This window comes from Ischnura elegans, chromosome 3, assembly GCF_921293095.1.
Source record: "Ischnura elegans chromosome 3, ioIscEleg1.1, whole genome shotgun sequence".
Classification (NCBI taxonomy): Eukaryota; Metazoa; Arthropoda; class Insecta; order Odonata; family Coenagrionidae; genus Ischnura; species Ischnura elegans.
Window position 1 is genome coordinate 20,538,132 of NC_060248.1, and position 12,017 is coordinate 20,550,148.

At 38.5% G+C, this 12,017-nt stretch overlaps 1 protein-coding gene across 4 annotated transcripts in view; it reads right to left on the reverse strand.

Moving 5' to 3' along the window:
• LOC124155516 (ubiquitin carboxyl-terminal hydrolase 20) overlaps window positions 1-12,017 on the reverse strand; it is a 41,945-nt gene that overhangs the window by 10,721 nt on the left and 19,207 nt on the right. For all 4 annotated transcript variants that reach the window (XM_046529406.1, XM_046529403.1, XM_046529402.1 and 1 more), the window contains 7 exons: window positions 9,163-9,245; window positions 8,193-8,314; window positions 7,973-8,110; window positions 6,798-6,919; window positions 6,527-6,705; window positions 2,084-2,276; window positions 226-483 (listed from right to left, as the gene is read on the reverse strand). In XM_046529406.1, coding sequence (XP_046385362.1) covers window positions 226-483; window positions 2,084-2,276; window positions 6,527-6,705; window positions 6,798-6,919; window positions 7,973-8,110; window positions 8,193-8,314; window positions 9,163-9,245 — 1,095 coding nt within the window. The remainder of the gene's footprint in view (window positions 1-225; window positions 484-2,083; window positions 2,277-6,526; window positions 6,706-6,797; window positions 6,920-7,972; window positions 8,111-8,192; window positions 8,315-9,162; window positions 9,246-12,017) is intronic.

Genomic DNA, 12,017 nt, shown 5'->3' on the forward strand with positions numbered 1-12,017 from the left:
AATGGATTCTCATCAAAGGTCATTGCTTATTTTCGCCATGACTCCACCTGCCACTAGCAATAGAGATATCATTTCCATGCATCCCTCTCCTGTATTTTCTAATTAATTTTCTCTGTGGATTCATTCATCTTATCATTAAATTAATGTAATTACGACATTTTAACCATCATTAAAAGCCTGTCTCGATACATTTCCTATAACAACTTACAAATAAAAGTAACTTACGTCTCATAGAGGTATTCCCAAACACTCTGCGAGATAGGTGTACAGAGATCAAAGACATAAGGAGCTTTGGAGGGATGCACTCCTCCATGAGCACAGAGGAAATCAGAATTATCTATTGGTCCAGGTTCAGCAAAAGTGTTGAATCGATTCACCCATTGTTTGGAGACATAGAATTCCATCAGACCAGGCTCATTTTTGGACAGTTCCATCAGTTCCACGGTTCGTAAGCGGAGCCTGTTCACCTCTTCAGATGATTTCCTGAAATGCAAGACTACTGTTAAGAAACTGAATACTGGTAAAGGTGAAATAAATGGAAAGTTATAATTGTGCAGTCCAATTAGAAGTCAGTGACCTTAGGCAGAGAGCACACTAGGCCATAAATGAGCACCACAGGATTCCACTGTCATCTTCTAGTTGTGGTCATAAGTGGCTGCTAGTAATCGCGCGATCACAAGTGGCTACCACATTTTTCCACTACCCAGGAACAAAGGAAACAATGGGGCCTGAGCTGTGGTGGCCGCTCCGGCATGTGGCCCAATGCAAGCATTTAAGATGCCAAGTATGTAGATTCAACAGGTTCGTTACAAGATTCCCAAATTAAATTTCCCTGACTATTCCCCAACAGAACTTTGATTTCCCCAGACTGTTTCGTAAATTTTAGGGAATTTGAAATGGTCAGGTCTTAACCTGACCATTTCAAATTACCTGACTTTTCCCTAAATTTTCTCACCTGTAAAGTACACACTAAATGCCAGCAACAGCAAGTACCCGCCACTAGAGGCTAAAGTCAGATGGCCCAGAGTGGCTGAGAGTGAGCCCTGCTTTAAAAAGATTAAGTTTGACAGGGTTGTTTGAATTTCTAATTTTTTTCATAAAAGGGATCACACCATTTTTTAATGCTTAAATAGGACTAAAAATATAAGTGGAACTCCAAAGCAATAGAGAAAATAAAATAGCAAGCACAAAATATAAATTACTCTTCTTATTATGTTCATATAGGGATTAAGTCAATGGTAACCTATCAACTACTAAAGCCATTAGTAAGATTCTGGTATTTCCATGCATGCCTCTGGTCAACATCCTAGTGTACACAAGGAATCTTATCCTTTGTTAATAACTCGAATAGAGGGAGGGTTGATGATTCAGTTGATGTGCTTTTCATTTCCATTAATCCCTGGAATCCAGAGAAACAAGAAGTAGAAATGAGAATGGGGACTGAGAACCAAAGCTAAAAACTGATCCAGAACCGGAAGAAGTGGAACCGACCAATCCCCAGTTATTATATGCAAACACACACAAAAAAGCCCAGCAAAACAATACCACATGAGCATGTACAATTCAAGGTTTCCCATAGGTCGCTGGTTTAATTGCTCAAGTTCTTCTATTATCTTCATTAGTATTAGGAACTAGGCATACAGTAAGTGACAGATTACAGCATCAACCACTGTCAGGTTAGGAGAAAGGAGCATCTTTTCCTTTACAATTACAGAATTCGTAGTGGCAAGAGATACAGACTTGTTTACATAAAGAAGCTTTTGAGTAAATAAATATGGGTCCAAGAAGCCATGGAAATTATTGTCATGGAAGAGAGCTGCACCCTAGGCCACTACAGCCTTTGTCTTTCCAAATTGGAAGTCATTGACCTGGACTTGTTTTTTTTTTTCATTAAATGATGGAGGAAATTTCTAAATATTTAAAAATATTAAAACCATTGTAAATAGTCAAAACAACCACATGTTTAACATATCTATTAGAATGGGCATGATAAGTTATATGTTAGAAACACAGTACAAGTACTATATTTTAAGCTTCCGCAGTATCATAATTTAAAAACAACTTCAGGAAACACAGAACTTACTTGTAAAAGAGGACATAGGCTTCACAGTTTTGTACTACTTCAGGAGAAACTTCAGTGACATACTGGTCATCAAACTCAAACCATTGATCACTAATACAGTTCAGGGAATAGCACGTGTAGTGCCCACCACCTGCTGTTCCATGGTGACATATGACTGATGATAAATCATAAGTTGTGACCTCTGAAGTACAATCTGGATTCACAAAAATAAATTAGACACAGAATTAGATGATTAAATACACTTGAAGAAGGCCAACTATTAAAGTACGAATGCAATTACTAATATTGCTTCTAATTTACGAAGCATTGCCACCAACTTCAATTAATACTGTAAAATCCTCCTCCGCAAAATGTGTCAATTGCAGGTTACACTGCAAATTCATGTTTTTTCATGGCTTTTTACACGACAAAATTCCAACCAAATGTAGGGTGGGGTAACCAAGAAACTGCTAACCTTGTTCACTCAACTTAGCCCAACATGGCCCAAACGAACAACTTCTATACTCCACCAAGCAATGCTACACCCACATATTTTTTTTGCCCAAAGACCAAGTACATTTGAAATATACAAGATAAAAGGCACGTGAAAATCATTAGTATGTACATACACAATTCAAAGAAGATAATTATCTGTTCTCAAAATCTATATACAAAGGTTTAAACGCAATTATTAAGGTAATAGTCAAGAGTAATACATATCGTTCAGTAATAGCCTTTTTAATTTACACCTAAACAAATTGATGTTGTTCACATTTTTATACATTCACATTTTATTACGAGGGTCATGAAAATGCAGATATTCAATATGCATCTTTTTCTTAAATGGGGGGGACAATAATTTTGGGCATGATTTTATACTTTCTGGTGGCTTGTATTAATGAAGTCTCTCACAGTCTGAAGGGTGCAAAATGACATTTTTGAACTCGAAAGTTAGTTGCTGTTGTTTACTTAGACTGTTGCAGAGCACATCTTTTTCTTAATTAAATAAAAGATGGGTCTCCAGGTGGGACTTAAGGCAAATCCACAGTAACAGTTTGTGTTATTGCTACATATTAAATTTAATCTCCATAGACTCTTTCGCGAGTCTTATCTCAACACATTGATGTCTTGTGGAGCAATTGGTCTTTTCAAAATTAAAAAGATGGTCATTGGTGAGGCTATGCCATGATATGTTTCATAATCCAAAACCACATTCACAGGCTCCAGGGAACTTGAATACCTAAAAAGCACTTTCCTTCTAAATGACAACAGTAATGGAGCAATTCGCTGGGCTCTAAAAACAATCTGTAATGGCCAAGGAGTGTCTACACAAGGATATGCACGAACATCTTTCCCGACTCCTAAAGAACTGGCAGGTGATCGTAAAAACTGTTCAAACTGAAAATGAATATAAAATTTCTTACACATTTTAAAAATATTATGATCAGTGCATGAGCATTGCTGATAATATTCTCTAGACAAACACATTTTTTAAAATATTTTTTCATCCTGTACTTTCTTGAATAATATGTGAGCATTCATAAACTGTATCCTCCTAGTAAATACAATTAATACCGAGTCAAAATACATATTAATTCTGTGATTTATTTAACTTTCTGACTAATCGAAAAGGTAGAGCAGACAAAGGGAAGATTATTCTTCTCCATCAAAAGTTTAAAAGAAATGTAAATCAAACTAAAACTAAAGCTGCACCTCCAGCGTATATAAGTGGTATTAACCCCTTGGTTGGGGGCAGAAATTTCCTTATCTTTCACCTGGTGGGGAGCAAATCCACCGATTTTTGGAGATGCCGTTTTCGAAAAAAAAATTATAGTAAAGCTATTGTACAAAAATGGCAATATACTTAAAATATATTGGTAGAGAACCTCTGACAAAGCAAAAAACATGCAATGATGCATAAAGAATGAATATTCACGCCTTCTCCGCATAACATTGCGACGCGACATCATGTGCGACTATAGTCGCGCTCCCCACATGGGGAGCGGAGTCCGCTTGCGACTATAGTCACTCTCCCCAGTTAAGGGGTTAAAAATAAGTGTGACAGGGAGCACACTACAGCTTCAACCCAATACAGTAGACTCTCGTTAATATGAACAACGTTGTTACGAAGTTCTCGTTATTACGAAGCAAATCGTTGGTCCCGTCGAAAAGGCCTATCCAAGCTATAGTAAAAGAAACGTTATTACGAAATTTTCGTTTTTACGAAATTACGAACCTAAGTCCCGGTCCCGGCGGTTACAATATGAACTTTATTACGAAGTTACACGCACAAGTCACGGCATTTAGGTGGATATTCACAACACTTAAGTTTTAATGATCGCGCCACGTTATTCTCGTGTACTATGCTTAAGAGCGTCAATTATGGTTCTTTATTCAGTTTACGCGCTACATCATATAACAGCCTTCATTCCTGTGAAGTCGTGGTGACCCACTCATAACCGTTAGTAAATTGGATGTACAGTCAATCCTCTTCCTATGCACATTCGATGTACGAATTTTCAGAGATACGAGCATTCAAAACTTTCAAATTTCAAATTTGGCGCCTTTCGATTTGGCCGATACTACGCGGTTTGGCGCTGTGAAACTCTCACTGTAATCACCATCTGAATAAGGTATCATTGAATCTGGTGTGAATTTAGGAACTGTTCAGCGTTTCGCCCGTTCTTCGTTACCGCGGGGAGACATTTTCTCGGCTCCGCATGCATCGCAGGCCCCGATGGATCAGGTCGCCACAATCGTGAGTTAGCGCATACGTGTAATGCAGTGTTGCATCCCGCAGGATAACCGTACTCCTCGATAACTTACATGCAGTCCGGCTGGCGAGGGGTGTCCGATTACGGCACAATAGGAGGGGTGGATAATCCTGCGTCAGCACGGTTTAAAGCCAATCGCTGTCCCCCAAACGCACCTCACACCCTCGTCTAGTCATACAACGTTGTCAAATGCATATTCGAGCACCGAAATGAGCCTGACCAACCAAAATAAGCCCATTCTTCGAATCACAAGAACAAGTAATTATCCCTCTAGGTCCTTCACGCTCGTCGTCCCTTCCGGTTATTTTCTTCATGGAACACTTTGCAAGCGTTTCCCTTTCTTACCTGGCTCCCATACCCCCTACCCAGCCCATTGTCTGTTACTGCACAACTCTCGGTGGCTGGACTGTAATTTTATCAACCTTGGAACAAGGTCTTGGGGCGCATCTAGTTTGAACATCGGAGTTCATGTGTTCGGGAAGATATCAACCTTCGATTGCGTCATGGCGCAGTCTTCTGTTGAAAAACTGAAACGGATTTTCTTGTTTATATATATTTCCGCGTAATTTAATAGCGTTTATAATACACTATTTCTTTCGACGATTCTTAAAAGAAACGTTCTTACGAACTTCGTTATTACGAACCTCCGATTTTTCGGCCCCGTGAACTTCGTAATAACGAGAGTCTACTGTAACCATAATGATCTATAATGAGAATTCAATGTCTTTTTTTTTTTTTAAGAAGAAAATACATTATGAATTGATATTTCATCAAAAGCTGATATGATGGTCCTTCTATGAAGGCCAATAAAGATGCAAACACTGCCAGTTTGAATGTCTGAACTTACAGTCCAGGTTTGCAGCATTGACTAGCTATTTCCTTAAAAAGGTAGCCTAAATTCAGAATCTAGAGAAGAAAAGATATATGTCATCAGGACTGGTAGCCGGAAAGATAGAGCTCCAATCGTTGCAAGCGTGGACACTAGGCTCCTGACCTCAGAGTTTTAATCCACTGTGGCACCTCATCTTGGTGTTTGACTCCCGGTATTCTAGCCCAGTTGCAAGGGGAACTCATCCACTCTCAGTGACGCATGACTCTTCCCCAACGGTCTAAGTTCTTATGCATTGTTCGCAAATCCTCCTGAGTTTTTTTCCTGAAATTCTCCCCAGTCATTCAACAAGTGAGTGGAGCATAGATGCACACTAACTTTTGGAAATGTTACTGCATTAGGTTGTACAATCATTTTACTTGCATAAAGCAGACTTGTGGCTTTTTTTGTGGAAAAGTATCTAAATATATTATTATCAGTGCAATTTTCTTTTTATCGACCTCACTTCAATTCCATCTACCTGATCTATACGGGTCTTTGCCAACTTTCTCCACACCCTGAATGGTTATGGTAAATGGCTTAACGGGTGTAAGAAAAATGATTCGAGGAGGCAGAAGAGTAAGGTAAAATTTACTCATGCTTAGAATGCTCAAAGGGAAGCATTACACTTTGATTAGCAAGGTCTTCTAGGAGAGAACGCTTTTCCGAGGCATTCTCAAGCTACTTGGTTAAAAAAATATCATTTGAAGAATATTTTACTTCATAAAAACATGGAGAGTGCAGTATCACCAAAAAATAAATTTTCAAGGTAGCAATAAAATGCACTGAAGAAAACAAGAGAGAAAGAATAAAAATACTAACCTTTATGTAAGTATGGTCGCATGTCAAGTCCTTCCAGGGGAAATGATACGTAGCTACTTATTTTCGAACTGAACATCAACTCATGCCTGAATCTTTTCAAGTGGATACACAGGATTTCAGGAAGTTCAAGAACTTTTGAATATTTAACACCATTTCTCAGTTTGTTGCATTTTTCACAGCTGAAATCAGGACAATATTAAAATTTATAAAATCAAAGTACATGGCTAATTCATGAGAAAGCTAAAGAAAGGTTTTGATGACACTGAATTACCTATACATGTTATCTCCCTTGAGTTCATCCGCACTGAAGAAGGCAGCAAGACAATCATGAAGAGAGACAGTAGGGCCAAGAAACCACCTGCGTATCCAATCCAATACCCAAAGCAGCCAGCCCTGGTTAAAACAAGGAGGAAATATGTGAAGATAAGTCTTCAGTGAAATCAACATTCTCTTTTTCTGATACTCATTTCCACGGTAAATAATGTGTGTAATATATGTCCCTGCACTCTATAGCATTCAGATCATCTTGACACAAACTAGTAATGGATAACTCAAATGGTTGAAAAATCAAATTTCTTGATTAATGACATATTTGTGATATTCGAGCAAGAAATTAAAATGTTACTAGCTCTTATATTGGCTATATGTATTAGGCATAATTTTCTTTGCCTAAATCTTTATTCTGATTTTGATGATATTTTTAACAATTTCAAAAACTTTACTCAATTGATCTAATAAGTATGAATTACTCTAACATTAATGCGTAAAAGGATATCAAAGATAAATTGAATGCTCTGAAGGGAATTGCTTCAGTTATTTCAGTTGATAAGGCAATTAAGTTGTCATACTGCATCCACTACTTCAATTCCATATCACTATTCAACATTCATTTCTAAAATGCATATCACTATATACCCAAAGATTCTTCAATAGTTCAGTGAAACACAAAAATTTTATCAACAGCATTGGTAATACCTAGCATATATCATCACATTTCCCACATTTTAATCCTCTCCCTGGTAAGCAGCATCCTCACATCAAATTTTCACAAGCCATTATTCAGAAATGGGAAGAGAAAAGAGACAGAATGGAATGAACTCTTCCACAAGTTGGGCAAAGGTCTCACAGGTTTCACACAGGGGAACTTTCTCTACATCTCCTTCCAACATTTATACAAGTAACACGCTCTTCACCATCAGAGAATCCATGGGAACCGATTAAGCTTGGAAGGAGAAATGCAGAACATAACCTTATGTCATATACATGAGATCTTCATCTTTACTGTTTGCTGGGATAGCACTAAACATAATATCAAATTGAAACAGTAGACATGAATACCATATTTCACAATGTCTTTCAGTAAAAAGATCTGTAAAATAAAACCCAGTAAAATATACAAACCAATGAAGAATACAAATGAAAATAGATATGTCTGAGACTGAATACCTGATTGGCACCATACACATCAGCACAAGCAGAAACTCCCTTCTGAGGAGTTAAAGAACCTTGGTGTAGCATGTGGATGTGATCCCGACTGGGGATTGGCAGGCTCAAGTCTTGAAAGGTCTCCACACGTGTGGATATCTAAAAGTAATATTTCAAATGAGTTCATACACATAACCTCACGAGCTGACACAGTGCATATATTAAAATGATGTATACGTACCCTGTCACAAGTCAAGCACTGCACAGAACTAAGAACTTTACCATCAAACACATCAGAGATAATGCTTCGGTATTTTAATTGCTTTTTGCGGGCTGACCTTGTCGGGGACCCTTGAGATGCACCTGTGGGACAAAATTTATGGTTGACTTAAAGAATAAATTAGGTCAAACTTAAAATTAGATTAACTATCAATCAATCCAAATCCTGAAGTGAATTCATTTGAATAAATAAGGGGCAGTGGATACTTGGCCTAAAGCCATTGTCCATACTACTCTGTGCCCACCTTTCTCCAAAGGAATATGCACATCATAATGCACTCTTCCTTGAGCCAGAATATGTCAATGACAGGCTTCATCTTTGTTTTCCACCTTAAACAGACCTGTACAACCAACCACATACCATTTATTCCTTCAAATATTTTGATAAAGCAGATAACAGTGGATGTGAGCATTACAATGAAGGTTAAACCAACTATCGGAATCTTCAAGCATTTCAGTTCAGGGTTGTTACCAGATTCCCATGTGCTAATTCCCTGACTTTTCCTTTGTTTGCCCATGCCTAAATTCTTCATTTTCCCCCCTCGACTATTATATAACATTTTTTGAAGAGAACTAGTCAATAAAAATAAAAATTCTTTCATAAATGTATCCAAATGCTTTTTAAAACTAATGCATTCACAATTAACACAGAAAAACTGTAACTTGTAAAACTAATTTCAGAAAAATGAAAGCCACAAAAATGTAATCCCTTGGCCAGGTAATAGAACTGCAATTCTTTTGTTTATTTTGTAATGACATAAATTTTCAATAATGCAACGGATAACTTCCCTAGACTTTCCCCTAATTACCCTGACCTTTATCAACCCAGCAGTGATTTCTATAAACTTGGAAAGAGAAAGGGGACAGTGGTGAGTGGAGAAATAAATCCTGGCCTTCAGCCTTAACAATATTCATTAAACACTCGTAAGTACCTTTAATTGACTGACAGTGTGCAGTTGCTGCCAACTTGGAGCGAACCCTCTCGTTAGTAGGGGGGGAGGGAGATCTGGACAACCTGAAATATACATAATTGGCACATATTAGTGGACAGAGAAATATGCTGAACAGTGAAAGATTAAAGAAATTTGTGGGTAAGAGCAGATACTTGGAGGTGAAAAGAAACCAGCATATTGTAGGGTAACAATTTCCCCCAATTTAGGGGTGTGGTCCTGGGCTCCCCCACCAAAATATTAGAAGAACACTTTCAACTACTGGCATTGTAAATGGTTTCGAGATGTTAAAAACCATCCATCTCTGGGTTTTACTTTGGAACAGCATTGTAAAAAATTGCTCATTCCCTTTACTCGTGGGGAGATCCCTCCTTAACCCTCTTAGCGCTATCCTTATTTTTGGGGTACTGGCGAGAAATACAGAGGGTATTTTAATAAAATGAAGTAACAAGGAAATAAAAACAATACAAAGCTACTAACATGCTGCTTCTACCATTTAACACTGAAGGCATACCGTTGGATGGAGAATAATATGGATAAACATAGAATGAAATGTTTTGTGTGAGGCAAAATGGCATATAAGACACACCATCATTTCAGGATGGCAAGCACAAGGAAAAAAGACAGCGGGAAGGCACGGCACCCCAACAACTTAAGTCAGTCCCTTTTAGATCTTACACAATCATATAAATCAAAGCGAGGCATTAAACATATAATTACGATCAAGGTCGTTTCTCGCTCCCAACTCCTTCGATATCGAAGAGGTGAGCAAAATGATAGTCATAATATAGTAATATAGTAAATAAACGATAAATAACACAATTTAATAGCATTTTCCCTACGAAGACCGTGTTTCCACGGCTTGAATTTTCCTACGCTAAAGGCCGAAGGTCGTGTTTCCACGGCTTGAATTTTTCGACGCTTAAGGCCGAAGGCCGTGTTTTCACGGCTTTGCGGGCAAGCATTCCAAGTGGGTCCCAAGCTCCATTAGGGTCCCTAGGGGCGAGAGGTCCGACCCTTTCTTATTGTCCGTGTGGGGATTATCTCGGCCCATTCCGGCACATAATGTCCCACTCAAGGAAGGTGCTCATGGTCACTTATTTGTTTATAAGTTAGAATAACTAAAAACGTACATGATGCATTTATTAAAAATCAATGTCAAGAATTACATTCTGGATGTTCAGCTGATCAGTTCCAAATTTTGAACGGAAATCTAGCGTTCATATTAACGGAGTTCATCATCACCTAGAACAAATTTTGTAGATGCTAAGGTTAGATGTTTAACTGTTATTTTTAAACTTACTAGCCAATTTATAGGAGTGATAAATTATTATAGAAAGGTAAAGTATTTGTTGGCCTATGATATAATGACCTTTTGCTGAAAACCCTTAAAATAATCGTAGAACTTTGTTTAACACACTCAATGCGGATGCCTTGAATTCAAGGCATCCCGCGCTAGCCTAGGGCGCGGAATACAAGGCATCGGTCTCGTTAGGTTTCTCGGCCCGCCATCTGCCTCCGCGTCTTCTACTAGACCCTGCCATTGTGCCCAGCGTCTCTGTGTGTCTTCTCCTGTGACTGGATACATGTCGTTTGCTTGCAGCAGATTTTTTGCCTTCTTTTTATTATAATATATTTATTATAATTTTATTATATTTAATATTTTTTTTATTAATAGTGAAAATTTTAATGATTTTCAACTATGTATGATTGTATACGATTAAGGAAGACACAATATCTGATATTATTGCAAAATATTTTTTCCGCGTGGCGGTATGTTATGATAAATTTTCTCAGCATTGAGTGTGTTAAAAGCTCTATAGGCATTGAAAAATGAAAAATATTCATTGATGAGCTGACATTTGCTGCAATAGTAACAATTTAAAAAAATTAAAATTGCACTAGTAACTATAAACTGACCGCAAAAGTACACCATGTTGGCTGCCTTCGGGAAAAGGGTCGAGGATTATATTTGCCCAGTTGCCAAGGAAAGGGTCCGGCACCCCACTAGGCAGGTCATTAAGAGGAGTAAGCGACTACCTGGACAATTCCTTCCCGAGAAACAACTCCGTACCGAGCGAAAAATAAATGCTCAAAGCCTCTGTACAGCCAAAATCTACCGTATAAGCTTGTGTAAGAGGCGCACACGTGTAAGAGGCGCACCCCTATTTTGAGGATCGAAGCTATAAAGAAAAAATTTTGCGGCATTTTTTTTATCCTATCATGCGGTGTTGCAGATGTATGCCTGGAATTTCGACAGTAATCGAAATTTCCTCTTTTAGTGCTATTTGAAAGAGGAAATTTTGATAACTGCGGCGGTAATAGCGGCATAAGAGGGAGTAGAAAGAGTTCCGATCCTCTCTTTGCATACGCCATCGCTCTACGTTGCTTGTCCTACTCACGAACAATTTTGTTTAAAAGCTCTCGCAGAAGTATTGCAATAGAATTGCAGCCGTGGAAAATTTTAAGGCAAAACACGACAGGCACATAGCATGAACCTTCCCAAGATATTGGACAACAATCGGGGCAATCTCAGCGCCGTAGGATAATAACCACGTCGTAGATTTAAGGCCCCTTGCACACACACCGATTTTGGACGGCGGGTAAAATATCGGCCGTCCACATTCCAATCGTGAACAATGGAAGAGCATTGGAGCTTGCACACGTACCGACCACGCGCCGGCACCGGCAAAATGCGGGTTAGCTGCTGGCCATTGTCACTGTGGATCGCCGGCGCCGGCTAAAAAACATAGCAACTTATCGTTTGACCGGTAAAAATCTGGCGTGCGTGCAAGCATCGCTTCGCCGGTAATATATCGGCCGATATTTTACTGGCT